Source organism: Artemia franciscana, chromosome 16 (assembly GCF_032884065.1).
Source record: "Artemia franciscana chromosome 16, ASM3288406v1, whole genome shotgun sequence".
Taxonomy (NCBI): Eukaryota; Metazoa; Arthropoda; class Branchiopoda; order Anostraca; family Artemiidae; genus Artemia; species Artemia franciscana.
In genome coordinates, this window is record NC_088878.1 from 22,962,062 (window position 1) to 22,989,413 (window position 27,352).

At 36.3% G+C, this 27,352-nt stretch overlaps 2 protein-coding genes across 2 annotated transcripts; both read left to right on the forward strand.

The window, feature by feature from the left end:
* Nucleotides 1–10,738: 10,738 nt before the first annotated feature.
* On the forward strand, nt 10,739–11,491 carry LOC136036790 (craniofacial development protein 2-like). The gene has a single exon (XM_065719118.1). It carries the CDS (start codon nt 10,739–10,741, stop codon nt 11,489–11,491), a length of 753 nt encoding a protein of 250 aa, XP_065575190.1.
* A 1,335-nt stretch (nt 11,492–12,826) lies between these two features.
* Nucleotides 12,827–13,507, forward strand: LOC136036791 (uncharacterized). Its single transcript, XM_065719119.1, has one exon. The coding sequence runs from the start codon at nt 12,827–12,829 to the stop codon at nt 13,505–13,507; it is 681 nt and encodes a 226-aa protein (XP_065575191.1).
* The last annotated feature ends 13,845 nt before the right edge of the window (nt 13,508–27,352 follow it).

Below are 27,352 nucleotides of genomic sequence, written 5' to 3' on the forward strand. Positions count from 1 at the left end.
TGAAGGTGATTTTAGAGGGATTTCATTTTGTGTTTGATTTTGGTGAAGAGTGAAATATATCTGCTGTGTTGCTTTCCATTAAGAGTTGAGAATGCTCTTAACGGGTAACAATTTGTAAAAATATCATCAAAATCGATGTAACAAATTAATCCAGGAATGGTTCCTCAGAGACTGCACAAAGATCAATCCGTCAAATCAATATAATTTCCGATCATTTAAGACATATTTTTAGAAAAAGAGTGTTCTCAATATCTTGCGACATAAATACAGAGAGGTGAAATTACCCCGAGGACGTGAGCACTTTCCAAAAATGGTGTTTAGCTTTCTATATTACCACAGCGATACAGACACTGGAACGTTTCCTGCACAATAGCCCTTTTTTGAAGTCCCTTCAATTTGTAAATGCCAAGATGACCCTAGGAAATGGAAGAACAACTATGCCGTCAGTTGGTATTCTAATGAACTGATTTTCGAGTCTCAAGCCAAACAAACAGATATTTACTCTCAGGGCGTAAACTGTCACATGCTGTTAGTGATTCCAAAAATGAAGGATTGAGCTGAATAGCTACATATTTTATGTACAGAAGAATACTTGAAACGAGAAACTTCGCTTATGAAAGAATTTCTTAAGACCTGGCAGAACTCACTGATAGGGTGCTCTAGCTATTTTATTTTTTCCTTGGATGAGTTATGTCAAGGAGGGTAATTTCTAGCAAGTCAGAAAAAAAAAGAAACACGAACAGACGGAACAAATATTTCTTAGCAGAAGTATTTAACGAAATATTTGCTCCGTTATTGTTTTTCCAGTTTTTGTTTATTTTGTTCGTTTGTCTATTTGATCATTTTTTATCAAATTTTTAATCTTTTTGTTTTTTATCGAACAAAAAAAAATAAAAAATGAAAAAAAGGTAATTAACGAAAGGTTTGAGGATTCTCTAAAGACGTTAGGCGTGAGGCTTTTAGTTATTATTCGCTCTTTTCCTGAAGACTGGTACAATGTTATTTCCAGAAAAACTGCTCAAAATTCCAACAATGAGTGTGCCTTGACCCTTAGAAGCTAATTATCTTAGACTATGAATCACCATCTATGTTTCCAATTTCGAATGAATTTGTATTGGTAACAGTAGTGGATTTATTAACTGTTATATAATTAAATCTTTAAATGGCAGAGAGTTTGACTGGTATTTTGATATTTCTTTTTCAAATTTGAGGTCTTATTATCTATTTGTTTGACCAGTGTCAACTTTTCAACGATATATGAAATATGTCACAAGACCCCACTACAGCTTAAATTTTTAGTAGTACTTGTGTATTATTCAGAACACACTCAATAAGTGAAGTTAGGTTTTTTCGTGAAACAAACTACGATGCAGGTACATTTTAATCAAATATTTGGTACTTTTTCAATATTCAGTTGATTCAAGTCAATTCAGAACACACTCATGAATTTTGCTGAGAAAATCCAGTTTCATAGCCACAAAGACAAACCTCAATTTAGTTTGCTACGCATAGTGATAGAAGATAGTGTCTGAACATGGATTTTGAACTGAAGATTTGGGATTTACCAAAGACTGAAAAAGAGGCAATTATACTTTTATAGGATAAGGGGGCTATTGCCCAAAACAAAACAGTGCGTCAATGGACACAACATAAACTTTATACTCTTAAAAGAAGGAAAAATTTTTTAAGTGTAACATTAGGCCATGTTTGAAAAAAGTCAATTTGGGCTATATATTTGCACATTAGGGGGTTTGGTGCATTATATCAAATACCTAACTTAACCAACCTAACCACCTCTATATATAAAATAATTCATTAAAATGTACATGCATCATAGTTCGTTTCACGAAAGAACCTAAATTCACTTATTGAGTGTGTTCTGAACAGTACACAAGTACCTTTTTAGTCAAACAGTTCGTGGTAACGAACTGTAGCAAGAAGTAACCCGGCTCAATAGTAACCAAAACTCTAAAAAATGGAATCTTGATACCAATAGCTACATCAAAAGAATCTCATTTTAATGCTGATTTTAAATATATAAGTTCCATCATGTTTAATCTTACCCATCAAAAGTTACGAGCCTGAGAAAATTTGCCTTATTTTAGATAATAGGGGAAAACAACCCCTAAAAGTAGTGGAATCTTAACGAAAATCACACCATCAGATTCAGCGTATCAGAGAACCCTTTTGTAGAAGTTTCAAGCTCCTATCTACAAAAATGTGGAATTTTGTATTTTTGCCAGGAGGCAGATCACGGATGCGTGTTTATTTGTTTGTTGTTTTTTTTCCCAGGGGTGATCGTATCGACCCAGTGGTCCTAGAATCTTGCGAGAGGGCTCATTCTAACAAAAATGAAAAGTTCTAGTGCCCTTTTTAAGTGACCCAAAAAATTGGAGGGCACCTACGCCCCCTCCCACGCTTATTATTTTCCCAAAGTCACCGGATCAAAATTCTGAGATAGCCATTTTATTCAACGTAGTCAAAAAAACTTATAACTATGTCTTTGGGGACGACTTACTCCCCCACAGTCCCTATGGGAGGGGCCACAAGTTACAAACTTTGACCAGTGCTTACATATAGTAACGGTTATTTGGAAGTGTACAGACGTTTTCTGCGGGATTTTTAGGTTGAGGGGGGGATTAAGAATAGGAGGATATGTTGGGGGAACTTTCCTTGGAGGAATTTGTCATGGGGGAAGAAAAGTTTCATGAAGGGAGAACAGGATTTTCTAGCATTATAAAAAAAAACAATGAAAAAACAAATATGAAAAGGTTTTTTCAACTGAAAGTAAGGAGAAGCATTAAAACTTAAAACGAACTGAAATTATTACGCATATGATGGGCTCACCTCCTCCTAATACCTCGCTCTTTACGCTAAAGTATTTTTAGTAATTTCAACTATTTATTCTACGGCTTTTGTGATACACGGGTCATTCTTAAGAAATTGGGACAAAATTTAAGCTTTAGTTTATAGAACGTTTTTGACATCAATCTCCAGATCTTTCCACCGGTGAGCAATTCAATGACTGTAATATTGAATTTGTATTGAATTTGGATTCGAAATTGTATTGTATTGAATTCAATATTGAAAACAATGAATCTGTATTGGTTATAGTAGTGAGTTTACTAACTGTTATAGAATTAAACATTTAAATGGCAGAGAGTCTGACAGGCATTTTGGGATTTCTTTTTCAAGTTTGAGGTCTTGTTATCTGTTTGTTTGACCTGTGTCAACTTTTCAACGATATATCAAACATGTCACAAAACCCCACTACCGCTCAAATTTTTAGTATCCAATAGAAATTAGCAACGATTGACTTAATTCGCCACAGCTGTCCACAAATGTGATCTTCTCTCTATAGTTTTTACACTCCGATGCTTTAGATGGCTGGTATTATTTAGCCTTGTTATATCCCCATGGAAGGGGATTTTGGTACTTGTGAATATGTAAGGAGGGGTGGAGCTTAAAAGTGGGAGCGGTATTATGTTTCTAACATTATACACAGGAGATGGCTGGTCACACTTTTGAATATTTTTACTCTTTTCTCACGTTTCAATGTATGATATAAACAGTGATTAAGGGATAAGGTAGGGGGTTTGGGTATCTCCTTGAAATGGTTTCGCATAATTTCGGTGACTAAATATTTTATTTCAACCTATTTATCCGAGGAGTGAGGAGCTGGTACATTGTTATGTTAGCGCATCTTTAGATTTGAAAATTTTAAGAAATTCAAAATGTATTTTCAGAGCTAGACATCAACCTAACTTATTAGGTGGTGAACTGATATGAGAAATGTGTTACTGTTAACGTCCCAGCTGCTGAGGATTTACAAGGTATAAATTTTGTAACAGGGTTTGTTTGTTGAGGGAAAGTTGGTCGTACTGGAAAGTACGACCAAAATTTCAAGCCGTTTTAATCATAGATAATGAACAAGGCAAAGCATCTATCTTGTGATGTTTTGTTTTTAGAAATTACAATCTTTGTTATGAAGAATATTCTTTCAAGTTTTTTTTATTTATTTTATTATTAATATTTGTTCAAGATAATGGAAAAGCTGAAGGTCTCTTCTACAAGTGTATCTTTACTTACATCATTGAGGTAATAAGAAGTCTTGAGAAGCGCCATGACCAGGGTTGCCATCAGGGTCAGTTCCTGAAGTGATAAAATGACCAAATTGGAGTGCAGTAGAGTGGTTTTTGGAGCTACAGTCAAAAAATCGACTATAGTAATGCTAAAATAGTACTGAAATAGCACTTTCATGCTACATGTGGCAACCCTGCTTGTGACTGATGCTTTTGCATGATTAAGTTATACATTCTTTGAAACAAACAAATTTACGGTAGCTCTGCAGCTCTAACTTGCACCAAAAGGACAAGATACTTAAACCATTGAATTCGTTAGTCTCAGAAATATCTATTCAGAGAGCCAGAAATATGATATTGCTTGGGCTTTTCATTGGACAAGAATCTAAACCATGGGTGTAAGGAAGAGGGGCATTGGGGCAGCTGCCTCTCCCCTTTAGCATGGAATTTACACTAGATGTTAACGAGAACTTTTCGTGCGTTGAAATTTTTGTGTTGGATATTCATTGGTAGATGGTTGAAAAAGCTGGAAATAAACCAACACCTATTGATATATCTATTTTGATACTCAATATCACCCAACTTTATACTTTTGAATTGAATTCTTAGAACAAGAAGTTGTTGTCTAACCGTAATGTGATTTGTGTCCCTTTTATGATGTTAATATTTTCTGGAATGTTGACCGGTGTTTACCTCTCCCCGAATATTATCCCCACATAAAACATCAACCCGTGGACAATACCCCAACCCTAGAAAAAAACCCAGAAAAGAATCCCCTCGGAAAATACCCCCTCTTGTGGAAATTATCCCCCCACGGAAAATAACCCCTCTGCAAGTGGAAAATATCCTCTGAAAATACCTCCAAAAAATACCCACCATAGAAAATACCCACCCGCGAAAAATAACTCCCTGGAAAATACACCCCTCCCCCGCGTAAAATACCCCCAAGGCGTATATAGAAAAACAGAAAATGATGGAGTCTAATAGGAAAAACTAAAGAGATGTAGAAAAAATTCCATCAAAAAGACTATGACAATGAAAAACAAACAGAAATTAATTCAAAAACTTTACCACAAAGCATTTTGGTAAAAAAAAGTAAAGAACACCATTAAGCCAAAAATAAGCCAAGCTCAAAACTACCACAAATCACCATAAAACACAAAACAAACAGAAATTACAATAAATAACCGATCCAAACTCAAAACGAGCAAAAATTAACAAGAGTAGGGCTGACAACCCCTACGCCTTCTCAAGATCAGAACATAATCTGCACTTTATTGAAAACAAAATACATTTTAAGTGTTTCCACTTTTTTTTACTTTAATGAACAAAGAAGTATCAAGACTTTGAGGAATAAATACCAGAATATGTATATTAAAGTGTTAATCCACGGTTATTATTATTAATATTTTAGTAAAGTGCAAACTATGTTCTGACCTTGAGAAGACATAGGGGTTGTCAGCCCCTTTTTTATTTAATTTCTGAGCGTTTTTGAATTGATGCATGTTTTGATTTTGGCTCTCCGCACATGAATAATTAAAATTAAATTTGCATATTAATTTTGTTTAGGCTAAATGGCTTTCTCATAGTTTTGATAGGACAAAAATGGGTGGGGAGGAGGCCTAGTTGCCCTTCAATTTTTTGGTTACTTAAAAAGGCAACTAAAGCTTTTAATTTTTTACGAACGTTTTTGTTAGTAATAAATATACGTAACTTACGAATTAACTTACGTAACTAGCTTCTATATTCATATATTTACATATATGAGAGGGTTCGCTCCCTCGTCAATACCTTGCTCTTTACACTAAAGCTTAAATTTTATCCCAATTCCTTAAGAATAACCCCCGAATCACAAAGGTCGTAGAATAAATATTTGAAATTACCAAAAAATGGTTTAGCGTAAAGACCGAGGTATTTAGGAGGAGATGAAACTCCTCGTATGCGTAATAATTTCTGTTCGTTTTAAGTTTTAATGCTACCCCTTGAATTCAGTTGAAAAAAAACTTCTTCATATTTATTTTTTCATTGTTTTATAAAAGAATGCAAGAAAATTCTGCGCATATCCTCTTCAGTACCTCGCTCTTTACACTAAAGATTAAATTTTGTCCCAATTCATTAAGAATAATCCCTGAATCACAAAAGCCGTAGAATAAATAGTTGAAATCACTAAAAAAACTTTAGCGTAAAGAGCGAGGTATTAGGAGGAGGTGAGCCCTTCATATGCGTAATAATTTCTGTTCGTTTAAGTTTTAATGCTGCTCCTTACTTCCAGTAGAAAAAACTATTCATATTTATTTTTTATTGTTTTTTTTTTAAATAATGCTAGAAAATCCTGCGCTCCCTTCACGGAAATTTTCTTCCCCCGTGACCAATTCCTCGATGGAAAGTTCCCCAACATATCCCCCTCTTGTCAACCCCTCCCCCAGCCAAAAATCCCCCTGAAAACGTCTGTACACTTCCCAATAAGCATTACTATATGTAAGCACTGGTCAAAGTTTATAACTTGTAGCCCCTCCCAAGGGGACTGTGGGGGAGTAAGTCGTCCCCGAACACACAGTTATAAGGTTTTTCGACTACGCTGAATAAAATGGCTATCTCAGAATTTTGATCCGTTTACTTTGGGAAAATAATTAGCGTGGGAGGAGGCCTAAGTGCCCTCCAATTTTTCGGTCACTTAAAAAGGGCACTAGAACTTTTCATTTCCGTTAGAATGAGCCCTCTTGCAAAATTCTAGGACCACTTGATCGATACGATCACCCTGGGGAAAAAAACAACAACAAACAAACAAACAAATAAACACGCATCCGTGATCTGTCTTCTGGCAAAAAATACAAAATTCCTCATTTATGTAGATAGGAGCTTGAAACTTCTATAGTAGGGTTCTATGATACGCTGAATTTGATGGTGTTATTTTCGTTAAGATTCTATGACTTTCAAAGGGGTGTTTTCCCCTATTTTCTAAAATAAGGCAAACTTTCTCAGGCTCGTAACTTTTGATAAGTAAGACTAAACTTGACGAAACTTATATATTTAAAATCAGCATTAAAATATGATTCTTTTGATGTAGCTATTGGTATCAAAATTCCGTTTTTTAGAGTTTTGATTACTATTGAGCCGGGTCGCTCCTTACTACAGTTCGTTACCACGAACTGTTTGACAATGGTTAAAGTTTGTAGCTTGCAGCCCCTCCCCCAGGGACTGTGGGGTAGTAAGTCACCTCAAAGATATAGTTATTAGGTTTTTCGACTTTGCTGAACAGAATGTCTATCTCAAACTTTTGATCCGTTGACTCTGGGAAAAAATTAGCATTGGAGGGGGCGTAGATGCCCTCTATTTTTTTGGTAACTTAAAAAGGGCACTAAAACTTTTAATTTCCGCTAGAATGAGCCCTTTCACAAAATTATAGGACCACTGGGTCGATGCGATCATCCCTGGGGAAAAAACAACAAATAAACACGCAACCGTGATCGGTCTTCTGGCAAAAATAAAAAATTCCACATTTTTGTAGATAGAAGCTTAAAACTTCTACAGAATGGTTCTCTGATAAGGTCAATGTGAGGGTGTGATTTTGTTAAGATATTATGACGTTTAGGGGATGTTTCCCTTTATTTTCCAAAATAAGGTAAATTTTCTCAGGCTCGTAACTTTCGATAGGTAAGCATTAATTTTGATGAAACTTATATATTTAAAGTCAGCATAAAAATTCAATTCTTTTGGTGTTTCTATTAGTATCAAAATTCCGTTTTTTAGAGTTTTGGTTACTATTGAGCCGGGTCGCTCCTTACTACAGTTCTTTACCACGAACTGTTTGACTAAGCTGTTCTTACTTTCGAAACAATCTAATTAGTTTGTTGAAGCAATATGTTGAATTATTCAATAGATAACTTATTCACCATTTGATTTTTTACCCATTTGAAAGGAATGAACTGAAAATGAAGCTAGCATTGGAGGAAAATGGTAAAACCCTATTCAATATTAGACAAATGAAACTATAAAAAAAGGAAAAGTCTAAATAATATTATTTTCAGTATGGCATAAATTAAATTCTAGTCTTTAAGGGCTGGCAGTTCCACTCTTAGCTCTGGCACTTTCCGTTCGTTTAAACTTGACTTGACGATTATCTTTATTTTTGTTTTAGGTTTCTTTAATCCATTCATACTAATATTTGTTACCCTTAGCTCAAAATGCGACTCTGTTCCCATTACTTTTATATTTTATACCATTCCTCTGATGATTTTACTGGAAAAACTTTTGCTAAACTTTTTTTTAATTCATTTAAAAAAAAGATTCAAGGTCAAGTTTGATCTTTTAGATCCCAGAGTAGAAAATTACCAGTCATATTTTTGTTTCTTGAACGGTAAAGGACACATTATTTATTGTAGGAAATTTCAAATGATAAGTTTTTCAAATAAAAGTAAAGGGTTACATGAAATTTCAAGACGCATAAAAATTATCCTGTATATGAGGGTGGTTGCTGCCTTTCGGCCTTCATTTTTCACAATGAATTTCAACAAGTAATTAGCCGAAAGCACTCGGGATTCTGATGATCTTGACAAGTTGCAACATAGCTGACTTTTTACTAAAAATTTTTGCGGTAAGAGGGGGAAGAATAGTAAAGAGAAACGACGGCTCAAATTCAAATTTTTGGCATGCGTATTCACTTTTTTTTGAGATGTGGAAAAACTATAGTGGGAAAAATATAACCATTTGGTAATAGCAAGTGTTTCATTTAGCGATTGTCTTTCGAAACACTTTATTGTTAAAAACTGTTTAAGGTATATGCGAATGAATAAACCCTTCCACTCTCAATCCTCGTGAAAAATGAATGAGCTCCTCATCATATTATTCGTCCATATATATATATACATATATATATATATATATATATATATATATATATATATATATATATATATATATATATATATATATATATATATATATATATATATATATATAGGCCAATAAGTGCTTAGTTTAGTTTTTTTCTTGCTTTTTTTTACTACCTTTACAAGAACGATGATTCCTTTTGGGGTACCGAGTCATTATTTCTAACAAGGATGAAAGTTTTTGATCGAGTCAAAATTCTATTATGAAGCATGTAAAAAGAAGTTTTTATCACTGTATTGTATATTAGCACAACTTTTAAAAAGAAAATTTACTTAGCCTGTTTCTTTTCGAATCTGTAAATTCCTTTAAAAGGCTCGTAAAATCTAATTTTAGTTCAAAAGGTGTGAATTTGATTTAATGGCAAGCAAACATGGCTATCACCTTAATTAGGGCTGGAAAAGGCCGATAACGACTATCATTGATTACAAGGCAAGTTTAACACTGAAAGAGGATTTCAAACCCCGGAAAAAGGTAGGATAGTTGACCACAAGGGGTAGTTCTTAATGACTGTAAAAATTCTTTCCTGGGTAGCGTGCCGCGGTACACTATGACTTCAAAGCCGACACACTAAAATGACAAAAGCAAAGTCACCGCTGCTATTGTATTTGGTGCTTGGTGTTGAAAAGGACCATTGATGAATAGAGTGACCGACTTGGTTAGCCGGCTTTTTGGCCGGAACACTAGAAAGCAAGTTTTACAATGTAGGAACAATACAAGATTTGTAACCAGTCGACCCCCTCAAAAAGTACTGAATGAGAAGCTAGAGATTGCAAAAGTGCCGACATGGTTTATGTCAATCCCTTGGTTTTATGAGAAGATCTACAGTAAACTTGATGTAATCAATAAGAGAAATAAATTTGTTTTCTAGAAAAGAATCTAAATTGAAAAAGAGGCTTAGTTTTAGTTTCATATCCATCTTAAGTCTATCTTACGTATAAGGAGAGCTACCCCTGCAGCAAAAGTTTTACGCCAAAATTTAAATTTCAAGTAAAATACTTCAAAAATGAAAACAATGCACCCTTTAGCCTTTTTAGGTAGTGATGTCTAAATTTTTCATGGGGATGGAGTTGATTGGGCCAATAACTCACCTGTGGGACGTCATGTACCCCTTCCAATGAGATCTTTTTCTTCAATTGAAAAAATTTTTTGGTTTTGATCTAAATAATTTTGAACACAAATTATCCAAAAATTTGGAAAATTCGACCCTAAAGTTCACTTTTTTAAGACCCGGTGACCAAACAAAGAGACTCAATGATCTGAAATAATGAAAAACTTTTTTTCTAAATTTAATTCCAACAAGGTTTGAATGTACATCATATTTGGAATGTATGCTTGAAGTTTTTTTTTACATCCAGGTTACACAATCAACTTAAAATTAAATACTCAGAAAGCTCAAAATACCGTTTTGGTGAAAAAAAGACAAGCGAAAATTAAGCCCGAGGACCTTATTTAGAGTCCTATTATGGTTGCAGTGATAGAAATGATCTATTAAAGAGCGAATCACGGTCTAGAGTAACAGAAATTTTAAAAACACATTAAAAAAAACATTAAAGAACCATTGCCATTTGAAGCAATGGCCATTGAAGCTTCTCCGCCTATTGTCGGATTATTTCGTCAGTAGCCAGTCCCAAGCCTGGGTAAAGGAGGAGGGTTGGGCTGGGGGCTTGCGACCCCCACCTGAGACTCTGCAGCACGAACGTGCAGTGGAGGAAAACCGAATTGCAAACGAAACATCAACGAATAGCCTCGGATCAACCCCTTTAACGATGACGACTAATGCATGCCCACAGAAAAGATTTTTGACTGATAAGAAAAAGCTTAAACTGGGCTTTTGGAACGTGAGAACCATGTCCCAGCTTTCAAAGACAGAACAAGTCATAAAACAGACGATTCAATATAAAATCGATATCCTAGCTCTATCTGAAGTACGATGGACGGGTATGGGCGAAAAGCGAATAGACAAAGAACATACTATTATATATAGCGGCAACGATGCGACCAGAGATCAAGGAGTGGCCCTTCTGCTAACAAATGTTCCTGCCCAAGCTATGATAAGTTGGACCCCAGTATCATCACGAATTATAACGGCTAGATTCCTCGGTTCCCACGCGAAGCTGTCCATAGTAGCATGTTATGTCCCCACGAATGAAGCATCCACAGAGGATAAACAGAGCTTCTATAATGAACTAGTAGGTGTTTTTAAAGACAAACCAAGACATGAAGTGCTATGCCTCTTCAGAGATCTTAAAGCCAAAATTGGAAATGATTACACTTTCTGTCCGGAGGTCCTCGGAAAGCATGGCATCGGAGAGCGAAATGGCAATGGGGAACTACTGATTGATTTTGCCCTTTTACATGATCTGGTGATAGGGGGAAGTCTGTTTCCTCATCCAGACATACATGAATACTCCTGGACTTCACCTGATGGTCGAAAAAGTTCAGTGTTGAACTATCCAATAAGTTTGAAACCCTCGTTTTGCCCAAAGATGCAGATTGTGAGACAATATGGGAGAGTATGAAGTCATGCTATCAAGAAGTGGCAGAATCAACAATTGGGTACCATCCAAAAATTAATGATGAATGGCTCTCCCAAAAGACGTGGGACCTGATCGCTGAAAGGAAAAAGATAAAAAGCCAACTCCTGGATGCCCATGTACCAAGTGTACAAATACACAAACAAAATGATTATAGGAGGATCGAAAAAGAAATCAAGAAAAGTGCACGGACAGATAAGAGAAACTACATTGAGCAAAAAATAATACAAGCCGAAGATGCAGCGAAGAGAGGAGACTCGAGGACCCTTTATAAACTAACGAATGAAATAATAGGCAAGAAACCGATTCAAGATGGAACTGTAAGAAATCCTGATGGCGTTCTCATCACCGAGCGATCGGCTTTTGATGAAACATGGGCCAACCATTTTGAAAAGCTTTTGAATAGACTACCGCCTGATGAGCTTCTAGATGTACCCTCTATAGCTTTCCTCAATCTTGACATTAATACAGAACCCCCGACTTTTGATGAATTACTAACAGCCACAAAGAAATTAAAACGGCAAGGCACCAGGCGAAGACCGTATCACGGCGGAGTGGATAAAGGCATCAATCAGTTCAAGCATATCTATATGGCTGTCCTTGTTCCGAAAAATTTGGATGAGACAAAAAGTACCAACAGATTGGAGGCGCAGCACACTCGTAAAACTCTTCAAAAAAGGCGATTAGACAATACCTTGGAATCGGAGAGGTATTAGTCTCTCATCCATACCTGGCAAACTTCTTTCACTAATAATCCTTCACAGAATACAGAGTCCACTTGACAAGTAATTGAGAGAAGAGCAACATGGTTTTAGACCAGGACGTTCATGTACCGATTTGATCTTCACACTAAGGGTGTTAATTGATGATAGCCGAGAATGGCAAAACAAATTGTACTTGGCATTTATAGACTTCGAAAAGGCCTTTAACTTGCTGCATTGGGAGACTCTATGGAAACTACTAACCTTTTATGGGATCCCTGAGAAGTTAATTGCCCTCATAATGGCTCTATACGAAGAATATGAATGCTGTGTTAAAACAACAGAAGGAAGGACAAGATACTTTCGTGTCCTTTCCGGTGTTAAACAAGGCTGTGTCTTGTCACCTTTCCTGTTTGCGCTAACCATTGACCATCTGCTCCGTAACACTGGCACCAGAAGCATACAATTAAACGTAGAACACCAAATTAATGATCTAGACTTTGCCGATGATATCACGCTTATTGAGTCCTGTAAACAAAGACTACAAAAATTTCTAGAAGATGTACGTGACAGAGGCCGACTTATGGGACTATGAATCAACGCTGATAAAACAAAAAGTATGGCAGTAACCGATTCACCTTTACACCTGAGATGCGATAACCAGGACATTGAGCAGGTTCTAGAATTTAAATATCCTGGGAGCACAATGTTAAATACGGGATCAATTGAAAAAGATACATCATGCCGCATTGAACAGGCCTCCGGCACATTCAACAGACTGAAACAGATATGGAGGTTGCAGAATTTCTCCCTCCGACTCAAGCTTCATCTATTCAATAGCAACGTCATCCCCGTCCTGTTATATGCTTCCAAAACCTGGCATCTGAATAACACGCAAGAAAGGCGAATTCTAGCTTTCGAGAATACATGTCTCCGGAGAATACTAAACATCCATTGGTCACAAAAAATCTCTAATGAGAAGGTGAGACGGATGACCGGACAACCCATAGTGACATATGTCATTAGGACACGTCGGTGGAAATACATGGGACATGTACTTCGTATGGACGATTCCCGGATTCCGAAAGCGACGTTCCAGAGGCAACCAGAAGGAAGAAGAAGAAGAGGCAGGCCGCGCAATACACTGCGGCGCACCTATCAGACGGACCTGCGAAACATAAATGCTTCCCTTCAACCGGCGTGGGAAGATGTCCTTGCTGCGGCGAACATGAGGGATGACTGGCGGCTTCTCGTTGATGCCCTGAGCGCCTCTGGAGGCACAGGAGCATCTAAGGTCTAGGGTAAGGAAGCCATTTGAAGCTGATCCAAGAGTGTTAACTATTATTTTGACTGACTATAATAGTAAAAGCTTATTATGAAAACAAGTTTATGCGAATATTATCTAACTCCCAGAGAGTGTCTAAATCCCGATTAATGGAAATTCTAATAGTTTAAATCGGTTTCTCATGACATAAAACGTTAAACAGGAGCTTTTGAGTCTTTCAGCTTGAAAAATGACTCTTCAGTATAATTTTAATGCCGCAGCGAGTTCCGAGTTTATTCAAAAATCGTCACTTGGGAACATCATAATTGCTCCAGAGATTGTCAAGTTTTGATACGTCTTTCGCAGATGACGATCTTTTTAATTAAAAAAAAGGAGATCTTTACACTTAAAGTGGCATTTCCTGCTATTTTGTGCCATAGAACATTAATTTTTACCCAAAGATGATCAAAATGCGGGAAAATGCAAATTTTAAGTTAGCCAATCGACATTTCATGGTTTTAAGTCCTATTTAAAAGTTTGCAGCCCGTGCCCCCAACCACTTGGAAAACGGTTCTATCGTTTTCAAATACAAAATTTCAGTATATGACGTGAACGCCAAGTTGAATTTCGTCTTATTCATAGATCGTCAGCTGAAAATAACATGAATATTACAATCAAACAGTTCGTGGTAGCGAACTGTAGTAAGGAGCGACCCGGCTCAATAGTAAACGAAACTCTAAAAAACAGAATTTTGATGCTAAAAGATACATCAAAAGAATCGAATTTTCATGCTAATTCTAGATATATAAGTTTCGTCAAATTTAATCTTTGTCATCAATAGTTACGAGCCTGAGAAATTTTGCCTTATTTTGGAAAATAGGGGGAAACAACCCCTAAAAGTCATAGAATCTTAACGAAAATCACACCATCGCATTCAGCGTATAAGAGAACCCTATAGAAAAAATTTCAAGCTGGTTGTTAGGACCAAGTAGACCTAGAATCTCGCAAGAGGGGTCATTCTAACGGAAATGAAAACCTCTAGTGCCCTTTTTAAGTGACCAAAAAATTGGAGGGCACCTAGGCCCCCTTCCACGCTCATTTTTTTCCCAAAGTCAATAGATCCAGATTTTGAGATAGCCATTTTGTTCCGCATAGTCGAAAACCATATTAACTATGTCTTTGGAATGACTCACTCCCCCAGAGTCCCTGGGGGAGGGGCTGCAAGTTACAAACTTTGTCCAGTGTTTACATACAGTAATGGTTATTGAGAAGTATACAGACGTTTTCAGGGGGATTTTTTTGGTTTGGGGTGGGGTTGAGGGGAGGAGGCTATGTGGGAGGATATTCTCTTGGAAGAATACGTCATGGGGGAAGGGAAATTCAATGAAAAGGGCGCGGGATTTTCTAGCATTACTATAAAAAAAACAATGAAAATATAAACACGAAAAAGTTTTCAACTGATAGTAAAGAGTAGGATTAAAACTTAAAACTAACAGAGATTATTACGCATATGAGGGGCTCTAAAAATACTTTAGCATAAAGAGCGAGGTATTTAGGAGGAGATAAATACCTTGCTCTTTATGCTAAGTATTTTTAGTAATTTCAACTATTTATTCCACGGCCTTTCTGATTCAGGGGTCATTCTTAAAAAAATGAGACAAAACTTAAGATTTAGTGTAAAAGGCGAGGTATTAACGAGGGGACAAACCCCCTCATATACATAATAAAAAATATAAGATCATAAAAGTTTGTTACGTAAGTTAATTCTTAACTTAAGTATGTTTTTTACTAAAGTTCTAGTTGCCTTTTTAAGTAACCGAAAATTGGAGGGCAACTAGGCCTCCTTCCCCACCCCTTATTTCTCAAAATCGTCTGATCAAAACTAAGAGAAAGCCGTTTAACCAAAAAAAATTAATATGTAAATTTCATTTTAATAATTAATGTGCGGAGAGCCAAAATCAAAAATGCATTAATTCAAAAACGTTCAGAAATTAAATAAAAAAAACTAGTTTTTTAAACTGAAAGTAAGGAGTGATATTAAAACTTAAAAAGAACAGAAATTACTCTGTATATGAAATGGGTTGTCCCCTTCGCAATCCCTCGCTCTTTACGCTTAAGTTTGATTCTTTGCCACAATTCTACTTTTTAAAACAATTAAAAACTTTAGCGTAAAGATCGAGGGACTGCGGAGGGGACAGCCCATTTCATATACTGAGTAATTTCTGTTCGTTTTAAGTTTTAATATCGCTCCTTACTTTCAGTTTAAAAAACTAGTTTTTTTTTATTTAATTACTACCAAGGTTCAGTCACTCAAAGAGACACTCAAAGAGAGGATCAGTGGTAAATTAGGATGATTAAAGTGTCATTGATCCTTTGCCCTGCTGATACTTCTTTCAGGAGCATATTAGCTAGCGATATCTGGGTATTAAAACAGAAACCAAGTTGGAATATAAGGAGATTGAAAGGATCACCCTGACCACTTTAGCACGGAAGGTTTCAACTATGGTAAGCCATAGTTAGACCGTTGATCGTTGATCCAACGTTGATAGACCGTTGATCCAACGGTCAAATAACGGTCCAATTTTCTATTATTTTTATAATTATACACCCTATCATAGGAGATACTACTGATCAACCACGAGCAGATGATGACCCTTTTTAACTAGCTAAAGGGATTGTGCCACAGTAAAGTGGTGTTTTTCGCAGCTATTTTGCCACAAGACACCAATTTTGACCCAAAGAGGGTCAAAATGCCAGGAAATGCAAATTCTAGGCTAGCCAATCGATATTTCATGGTCTGAAATCTTACATATGAAGTTTTCAGCCCCTGCCCCACCCATTTTGAAAACAGCTCTATCGTATTCAGATCAAACATTTCAGTATATGACGTGAACGTCAAGTTGAGTTTCGTCTTATTCATAGATCTTTAGGTGAAAATAACATGATTATTACAAGTATTACTAAGGGTCTTGATCAATCACGAGCAGAATGTGACCCTTTTTAAGTAACAAAAGTAATTGTGCCACAGAAAAGTGGAGTTGCCACAAGACACAAATTTTGACCCAAACAGCGTCAAAATGCCAGGAATATCAATTCTAACATAGTTGATCGAGTTTTAATGGCCTAGAATCCTCAACTTCAGGTCTTGGGCCTTCTCATCCTGAAAAACAGGGAAAACATCTTTTTTGAATTCTTAGCAAGCATCCCATTATTTATTTCTATTTTTTCTTCTGTCAAGGCTAGCATGCTATACAATTTAGTACTACTGCTCTCTCTCTCTCTCTCTCTCTCTCTCTCACTCTCTCTCCCTCCCTCTCTCTCTCCCTCTCTCTCTCTCTCTCTCCTCTCTCTCTCTCTCTCTTTCTACCTCTCTCTCTCTTTCTACCTCTCTCTCTCTACGTGTTATTTATGAATTCGTCTTAATATGATTATAAACCATAAACCTGAGGTTTATACTTTTTCCCTTCTGTATATTCTCCTTCCAAGCCCGCTTAATATTTTCATGAATTATCTATTGGCTAACAGAACTAGCACCCTGATGCACACGTTTGCTACCACGGTTAGCTCCTATAGTACTGCAATTGCCCAAATTTGCGTGCTACACAGCGATTTTTGGTGCTATAGTCAAAAACTGGCTGCAATAGTGCTAAAATAGCACTTTTTAGCTATTTTAGAAATCCTGAGCACGTGCTACATATAATAAAATAGTACTAAAATAATACTTTCGTGCTACAGGTGGAAACCCTGCTGATGCAACCTATAGAAAGACTTACAGCATTAGTTCATACCAACGTACTGTATGTAGATTTGTCTTGATAGTGCTATTGTAAAGTGCCACTTGGCGCCAAAAGGGATACTATTTGGTTCTGTTTCTGGAAGCATAAAAGAGTTCCATCATAATCTCTATAGTTATATATACTTAGTTGGAGGCTTATAATTCCTCCTCCGATAAAATACTCTTATCAGCCCCCTTAATTAATATAAACTAAAGATAAAGTCTGGAAAAACACTATTAAATAAAAAAATCTTTCAAATTGGTTTGGTGTAACAGCTGTTTTTAATGCTTAAATTAATAGTTAAAGTTCATTACTGACACAATTTATGTTTTTCATGAGTTTTATCTCCCCAGTGCAAGCGGGTGCAGAAAAATCTTAAGACGATATCCTAGAGCCCATTTAGAAGCTAATTTTTACATGGCTTAGCATAGATTTTTTTTTAGAGCATCAGCAAAAGGTGGCATATGGCACCAAAATAGGGACTTCGTTTTTCGTGTATGATTAAAATCTCCTTTGCCAAAAATTAGAAACTAGATGCTTAAAATATTCCTCTTGGCCCCTCAAGTCCCGTCACCTAATAATGAGAACAAAAAAACTAGTTTTAAAAAAAAACGCTTGGTAAAAAAAAAGGTTTCGAGGAAATAAAACTTATTCAGGAATAATAAAGCAATACAGAAGTTTATTCTAATAGTAAAGGATCGTCTTAGTACTTAATACTAAAGAGCATCTTCGAGAATTTGAAAAAGAACTTGAAACCTTGATGTGCTAGTCTTCCGACTAGGGTTTACCAAAAGTGGGGGGGGGCAAGACCTCCCCCCATTTTGGAGATTTTTCTTGTTTTAACTTCGTCTTAGTTGTAATAATATGATCTTAATGACCTATTCTCTTAAAAAATTGAAGTCTAAGAAGCAAACATAATATGACTTTGTATGAGTTTTTAAGTCAGCAAATCTTTGCGGCGTTGTGACAGAAAAATTGCAATAAGTGTAGCCCATGTTTCCATTCATTACAATGAATAAAAATTCTTTTAATATCTTTCAGTTTTCTAAAATCTATATATATTTCATATAAAATTATCTCATAATAGTTGGGTTATTTTTTATCTACGACTCCTCAAATTACTAACAAAAATAGACCCCTTAGACTGTTTACGCGACAAAATTGTAAATTTTTTTAAAATGAAACTTTGAGAGAGGTGCGAGGTAAAAAATATATTTAACAGTCCATTTTTTATCAAAAACTCACGATAACTAATTTCGTTTCTCCGCCTAAGTCAGACAAAGACCTTTTTTAAGGTTTATTGTGAATATTTTGAAAACCTAGAAACGAATAAAATTAATTAAAAAACAACAGCAATTTATTCTGACGAAAGTAACGAACGAAGTAGAACCTAAAGACAAACAAAATTATTGCTACGCAGTTTATGCAATATTTGTCGAAAACACTGGTCCAAATTGACTGATTCGTCATATTCTCCAATATTTTTAAAATCCTGAAAAAATAGTGCTTGATCAAAAACAAAAAATGGATACAAAAGAAGTAGGATTAGGAGCAGAAAATCCATAAGTGATCGGCAGAAAATAAAACACCGACTTATAAGGCTCTCAGTGGTCTTTTACAGGCCATAAAGTCAATAGATTTTGCTATATAATTTTAATTCTTTTAAAACTCAAACTATTTCAGTTATGATAATATGTCTGTATTCAGAGAGAGAGAGAGAGAGAGAGAGAGAGAGAGAGAGAGAGAGAGAGAGAGATGAGAGAGAGAGAGAGAGAGAGAGAGAGAGAGAGAGAGAGAAGAGAAAGAGTTTATAGAGTTAGAGAGAGAGAGAGAGAGAGAGAGAGAGAGAGAGAGAGAGTGGTTTCACCAAAAGAATCACATTTTAACGTTGATTTTAAATATATAAGTTTCATCAAGTTTAGGCTTAACCATCAAAAGTTAAGAGCCTGAGAAAATTTGTCATATTTTAGAAAATAGGGGAAAACACCCCCTAAGAGTCATAGAATCCCATCATGAGATTCAACGTATAAGAGAACCCTACTGGAGAAGTTTCAAGCTCCTATCTACAAAAATGTGGAATTTTGTATTTTTTACCAGAAGACAGATCACGGAAGCGTGTTTATTTGTTTGTTTTTTGTTTTGTTTTATTTTTGGTCAAGATGATTAAAATAATTCTCTTGACCGCCTGAAAATCGCTCTTTACGAAAGTATTTATTGTTTAAAAAAATAGAGCTGTGACAAAGAGTCAAACTTTAGCGTAAAGAGCGAGGCGTTGAGGAGGGAACGACCCCTTTCATATTCGGAACAATTTATGTTCGTTTTAAGTTTTAATATCACTCCTTACCTGCAGTTAAGAAAAACTTGTTTTTTATTTAATATTGGATAAGTTCAATCATGAACACAGTTCAGTTTAGTTACTTCTTATTTGCAACTACTTATTTGCATGCGTGTGTTTGCTTTTTTTTCAGCTTCGAGTTCAACTCGTTAGCACTCTATCCTTTTTCTCTCTGTTTATTCCCTTTACACTTCAAGCCAAAAAATTTTCTACTTAAGAAACTCTTTGAATTTACTATATCCACTCCTGAATTGCATCAAATTCATTATTTTCTTGACAGTTATTATGAACATGTGACTGACAAAAATATAAGCCACTACATCACTCTAAATACAGCAGAAATGTCGCTATAGTTCCAGAGCTCCCCATCAATTACAAAACTGTCGGTAGCCACCGTACAAAATCAGGCATTTTTACTAGCCCAGCAGAACGCCTCTAATGACGAAAGGGACGAGATATGAACTAAGTTGATAAGTAACCGTGAAGTAACCGTGGATTTTCTATGGCCATTAAATCAGCTAGGGTTAGAAGGTTGGAAGAGAACAAGGGTCGTCTTCTGCAAACTGGCCTTCATTGGTGGCCTATTTTTAAATACAGTGTAGATGAATGGGGATATCTGCACCTTGAAATACAAATGATAACAGACAGTATTTTATGTTTATGAAGACTGCAATTTATAACAAGAGCTAAGAGCTCATATGGCACTTGTGACGAGGTCGGAAGAGCCGAGAGCTCATATGGTACGAGGTCGGAAGAGCCAAGAGCCAAGAGCTCATTAAGATCTGGTCACCTTTTCGTAAGTTACAATACCTCAATTTTCAAAATTACCTCCCCCCTCCCAATTCCACCAAAGAGAGCAGATCCGGTCCAGTTATGTCAGTCACATATCTTAGACAGGTTCTATTCTTCCCATCCAGTTTCATCCTGATCTCACCGCTTTAAGTATTTTCTAAGATTTCCGGTCCCCCCAACTGCCCCCCCCATTACGTTTGATCCGGTTGAGATTTAAATAAGATATCGGAGTTACGAGGTCTTCTAATATGAAGTTTCATGAAGATCCGATCACTCCTTCGTAAGTTAAAATACATTATTTTTCTTATTTTTCAGAATTCCCCCCCCCCTCAATTGAGCGGATCCGTCCAATTATGTAAATTACGTATGCAAGACTTTGCTTATTTTTCCAACCAAGTTTCATCCCAATCCCTCCAATCTAAGCGTTTCCCATCATTTTAGGTCTCCCCACCCCAAACTTCCCCAATGTCACCAGATCCGGTCAGGATTTAAAATAAGAGCTTTGAGCCACGATATCCTTCTAAAAATCAATTCATGGAGATCCAATCACCCGTTCGTAGTTAAAAATACTCATTTTTTCTAATTTTTCAGAATTAACCCCCCCCCCCCCAACTACCCAAAAGAGAGCGGATCCGTTCCGTTTATGTCAATCATCTATCTAGGACTTGTGTTTATTTTTCCCACCATGTTTCATCCCGATCCCTCCACTCTAAGTGTTTTCCAAGTTTTAGGTTTCCCCTCCCAACTCCCCGCCCCCATCACCGGATCCGGTCGGGATTTAAATAAGAGCTCTAAGACACGATATCCTTCTAAACATCAATTTCATTGAGATCCGATCACCCGTTCGTAAGTTGAAAATACCTCATTTTTCTAATTTTTAAGACTTACTCCCCCCCTCCCAACTACCCCAAAGAGAGCAAATAAGTTCCGATTATGTCAATCATGTATCTGGGACTTGCGCTTATTTTTCCCATCAAGTTTCATCCCGATCCTCTACTCTAAGGTTTTCCAAGATTTTAGGTTTCCCCCCTCCAACTCCCCCAATGTCATCAGACCCAGTCGGGATTTAAAATAAGAGCTCTGAGACACATATCATTCCAAACATCAAATTTCATTAAGATCCAATCACCCGCTCATAAGTTAAAAATACTTCATTTTTTCTATTTTTCCGAATTAACCGGCCCCTTCTCCCCCCAGATGGTCAAATCGGGGGAAACGACTATTTCTAATTAATCTGGTCCGGTCCCTGATCGCTTGCCAAATTTCATCGTCCTAGCTTACCTGGAAGTGCCTAAAGTAGCAAACCGGACTTTAGGTTTTCCCCCTCCAACTCCCCCCAATGTCATCAGATCCGGTCGGATTTAAAATAAGAGCTCTAAGACACAATATCATTCCAAACATCAAATTTCATTAAGATCCAAATACCCGCTGATAAGTTAAAAATACTTCATTTTTTCTATTTTTTGCGAATTAACCGGGCCCCCACTCCCCCCCCAGATGGTCAAATCGGGAAAACGACTATTTATAATTTAATCTGGTGCGGTTCCTGATACGCTTGCCAAATTTCATCGTCCTAGCTTACCTGGAAGTGCCTAAAGTAGCAAAACCGGGACCGACAGACAGACCGACAGACCGACAGACAGACCGACAGAATTGGCGACTGCTATATGTCACTTGGTTAATACCAAGTGCCATAAAAATTAGCATGAGCCAGTTGAAGTAAAGTGTTTTCAAACAGTTCATGGTAACGAACTGTAGTAAGGAGCGACCCGGCTCAAAAGTAGCCGAAACTCTAAAAAATGGAATTTTGATACCAGTAGTTACATCAAAAGAATCGTATTTTAATGCTGATTTCAAATATATAAGTTTCATCAAATTTAGTCTTACTTATAAAAAATTACAAGCCTGAGAATATTTGTCATATTTTAGAGAATAGGGGGAAACAGCCCCTAAAAGTCATAGAATCTTTAAAAAAATCACACCATCAGATTCAGCATATCAGAGAGCCACACTATAGAAGTTTCAAGATTCTATCTATAAAAATGTGGAATTTTGTATTTTTTGGCAGAAGACAGATCACGGATGCGTGTTTATTTGTTTTTTTTTCCCAGGGGTGATCGTATCGACCAAGTGGTTCGACCATTATCGGCCAGAGTTGGTCTCTCTCTCTCTCTCTCTCTCTCTCTCTCTCTTTCCTCTCGTCTCTCTCGTCTCCCCCTCTCTCTCTCTCTCTCTCTCTCTCTCTCCTCTCTCTCTCTCTCTCTCTCTCTCTCTCTCTCTCTCTCTCTCTCTCTCTCTCTCTCTCTCTCTCTCTCCGTATCGACCAACGTTGACCATTGTTTACATATAGTAATGGTTATTATGAAATGTATAAACGTTTTCAGGGAGACTTTTTCGCGTTGGAGTGGGAGTGGGTCAGGAGAGGGGGTTACGTGGGACGATCTTTCCATGGAGGAATTTATCATGAGGGAAGCGAATTTCCATGTAGGGGGCGCAGGATTTTCTAGCATTATTTAAAAAGAAACAATGAGAAAATATATAAAACAAATTTTCACCTGGAATTAATGAGTAGAATTAACTTAAAACGAACATAAAATATTACGTATATAAGAAGGTTTTCTCCTCAGCAATATCTTGCTCTTTACGCTGAAGTATTTTAGTAATTTCAACTATTTATTCCGCGGCCTTTGTGATTCAGGGGTCATTCTTAAAGATTAGAATAAAATTCAAGCTTTAGTGTAAAGAGTGAGGTATTGAAGTGGGGGAAAACCCCTCATATACATAATATAAACACACAAATTTAGAAGTTCGTTACGTAAGTTAATTCATATGGTACGTATGTTTATTACTGACAAGAACGTTCGTACAAAAAATAAAAAAATCTAGTTGCATTTTTAAGTAACCGAAAATTGGAGGGCAACTAGGCCTCCTCCCCCATCTTTTTTTATCAAAATCATCCAATCAAAACTATGAGAAAGCCATTTAGCAAAAAAAATTAATATAAAAATTTTGTTTTAGTTGTTCATGTGCGTTGAGCCAAAATCTAAACATGCATTAATTCTAAAACATTCAGAAATTAAATAAAAAAAACATAGTTTTTTAACTGCAAGTAAGGAGTGACATTAAAACTTAAAACGAACAAAATTTAATCTGTATATGAAAAGGATTGTCCCCTTCGCAACGCCTCGCTCTTTACGCTAAAGTTTTTTATTGTTTTAAAAAGGAGAGTTGTGAGAAAGATTCAAACTTTAGTGTAAAGAGCGAGGCGTTGCGGAGGGGACAACCACTTTCATATACGGAATGATTTCTGCTCGTTTGAAGTTTTATTGTCGCTCCTTACTTGCAGTTAAAAAAAAAACGTGTTTTTTTATTTAATTGCATATGAAAGTCAAGGGTTATGACAAAATTTAAAACGAATATAAATTACGATACATATGAGGAGGACTGTCACCCCCTAATGCTTTCAAATTAAACTTAAAAATAAAAAAAATTACCAAAAGGAGAGTTTGGATACTACCCCCTCCCCTAAACGTAAAAGTTCTGAAGCATATTGTGTCATTCGCATTTTATAGAAAACAACATATGTTTGGAACAATTTGCTTCAGTTTTTCAAAACAAGATGAAAAATATCAAAATACCACTATATATCAAGATGGCTGAAACTGATGAATACAAACTGAATATTTTTGGCATGATGATTTTAATTCCTGAGATCTAAACAGTTCCTGATTTTACTTCTTTCATGTATTTTTTCAATGTTATAAATACAAAAAAATTAACTAGTTTTTTTTTCAGTAAAATCAGATGACGCAATAGGCTTTAAATCTTTAAGGGTCAGAAAAAAAGCATAACAGCCAAACTCCAAGGTTTGTAGTTAAAAATCTAATTTTAAGGTTTGTTTATTGATCAACAGTTTGTGGTAACAAACTGTAAGTAAAGAGCGACTCGGCTCAGTAGTAAATGAAACTCTAAAAATGGAATTTTGATACAAATAGATACATCAAAAGGGCTGCATATTATGATGATCTCAAATACATAAAATTCATCAAGTTTAGTTTTACCTATCAAAATGTATGAGCCAGAAAAAATTTGCCTGATTTTTGAAATAGAGGAGCTAAAATACAAGGACTTTTACCAAAATCACACTTTCAGATTTAGCTACCAGAGAACCCTAGATTAAAAATTCCAAGCTACTATATAAAAAGATGAAGAACTCTATTTTAGCCAGAAGATACATCCCGGGTACGTGTTCATTTGTTTTTTTTTGCTTTTTTCCAGGGGTGATCGTATCGAAACAATGTCTTAGAAGATCAGGAGAAGGTTCATTGAAAGGAGAAGGTTCTAGTGCTCTGGTTTAAGTGACCAAAAAGACTAGAGGGGCAACTGGTCCCTTTTCACATCCTTTTTTCTCTAAAATTTGCTGACCAAAATTTTGAGGTAGCCATTGGTTCAGCATAACTAAAAGATCCAAATATTATGTCTTAAAGGGTAAATGACCCCCACTGTATCGTGGAGAGAGGTCTGTAAGCTATGAAATTTGCCAATGTTTACGCGGAGCATTTGTAATTGGAAAGTGTAGAGACATTTCTTAGGGGGAGGGGGAGGGGAAGGGGGATTTTGTACTTTGGGGTAGGTTTCCCTTGGGAGAATTTTCTTTGGTGGATTTTCCGAGGGTGGATTTTCTAGTGTAAATTTTGCACTGGGGAGATTTGACAGAGTTTCTATACCTAATTCTTGTTAATTGTCTACATTATCTTTTCAATTCAATTTGTATGTGGAGATGTTCTGGGAGAATAACCCAGGGGCTTTTTTCCGCGTGTTTTGATTCCAAGATAAAATTGCCACGGAAGGGGGCTTTTCAGTGTGACCGAGAAGTCGATTAAAAACTAAAGTCTTTTCAGATTTAAGTAAGCCAAAAACACTTTCTGAGGCTGATATGTCTGCAAAAAAATTGTACGGAGGAGGGAGATTTTCAGCAAGTATGTACTGTCTGGAGGGAATTTGTACTTTACGCAGGATGAAATTCTCACGGAAGAGTTCACGTGAGGGGGAATATTTCATGGAGGGTCAGCCAGATATCTGGCATTATTGAAAAAATAGAAATAAAATAAAAAATAAGTTTTACACAAAAAGTAAGGAGCATATTAAACTCAAAACGAACAGAATTCATTTCGTATATGAAGGGTTAACACCTTCTCAATTCCTTGGTCTTAAGCTAAAGTTTGACTGTTTGTCCCAATTTGGGATAGCTAAAACAAATGATCCATTAAATTAGAATATGAAACTTTTTTAAAGTGCTAAAAGCTTTACAGTTCGTGGTAGCAAACTGTAAATAAGGAGGGACGCGGAAATAGTTGCCAAAACTCTAAAAAAAAAAAAATTATAACCAATTGATATATAAGAAATCGGCTTATTATGCTGATTTCAATTATATGGGTTTCATTAGGTTTAGTACTACCAATCAAAAGCTTCGAGCCTGGGAAAATTTGCCTCATTTTCAAAACAGGGGGAAACACCCCTTACAATTATAGGAGTCGTAATTGAAATCCAACGATGGAATCAATCATATCAGAGAAACATGTAAGCTATACAAAAACGTGAAATTTTGCAAATTTTTTCCTCGGGGAAACAATTTTCTTTAGAAAGAAGCGTACCGTCAACAGCCCATTTCGGGACCCTTTTGCGTATTCGTGACCCACCCATCAACACTGAATGAGTGATGGGCATCCAACTTCAAAAGACTCAATACGCCACAACCCGATGAGCCAACAGGCAATCCGACAACGCCATCTTTTTTCCTAAACATTAGCGCAGAGCCGCCAAGTGTTGTTGAGACTCATGCAGCTACCAAGAGATTGGAGAAGAGCAAATCCCTAAGATAAGACCGTATATCAGCAGAGAAGATAAGGGTCTGAGTTGCAGCACTAATAACATCCTAGAACGCCATCTTCGCTACAATATGGGAAAAGGAAAAGGTACCCGTTGATTGGAAGCGAAGCATACACATACGCAGTTCAAAACGAGTGATGCTACTGTCCCAGGAAACTGGCAAAGAATAAGCTTGCTTTTAGTTCCCGGTAAACTACTGTGTCTGGTCATTCTGAAGAGGATCCAAAATGAACTCAAAAAGGATCTAGAGAATGAACAATACGGGTTCAGCCAATTGTTCGTTCGACAATCTTATATTTACTTTGCGAGTCAGTAGTGATGATGCTTGCAATATTGATTGCACACCTTATTTGGGTACTAAACCTTGCATGTACTAAACTAAAACACTGACCTACATACATGACCAGCTGCCCAGACAGGTATCCGACACTTTTGGGTGAATGACATACATAATCCTGTCAGAAGATGACTAGCAAATTTTCGATCTTCACTGATAAAAGGAGTAACTAGATATTAAATACTTAATATTCAAGTCCTGACAATTATATGAATAAATGTTTTGTCTTTAGAAAATATTGCTCAGTATTTGAATATACACAAAGTGATATTTTATAAAGTCGTATATGTTTTAACGATGATATGACAACCCTGAACCTCCAAGGGCCCAGATGTCCCTCCTCCATATTTTTAGCCCCTCCCTTTTATGGACTCAGAATTTGTTGGACTTATTTGTGCTATGTAAAGAAAACATAATAAAGCATTTTATTGAATAGCCAAAGCATTCAGTTTTATTTTATGATGATATTCTACATGCCGTTATTTCAATAAAATATTATGCGTTACTTGGTTATGCTTCAACTATTTTCAGAGTCGGAAATGTAAGAAAGAAATTTTCAGAGACATAGTTAATACTAGTGGCTCATAGGGGATATACTAGAATCTGAGATATGTTAACAGGGCTTTTACCAAAGTTACAAACACACAGTCAGAGACACAAACACAAAGAAGGCACAGAAGGAGAGAGAGAGAGAGAGAGAGAGAGAGAGAGAGAGAGAGGAGAGAGAGAGAGAGAGAGAGAGAGAGATAAAA

Bases quoted from the DNA above. Each gene is read 5' to 3' on its own strand.
- LOC136036790 (XM_065719118.1), top strand. From the start codon at position 10,739: ATGACGACTAATGCATGCCCACAGAAAAGATTTTTGACTGATAAGAAA.
- LOC136036791 (XM_065719119.1), top strand. From the start codon at position 12,827: ATGGCAGTAACCGATTCACCTTTACACCTGAGATGCGATAACCAGGAC.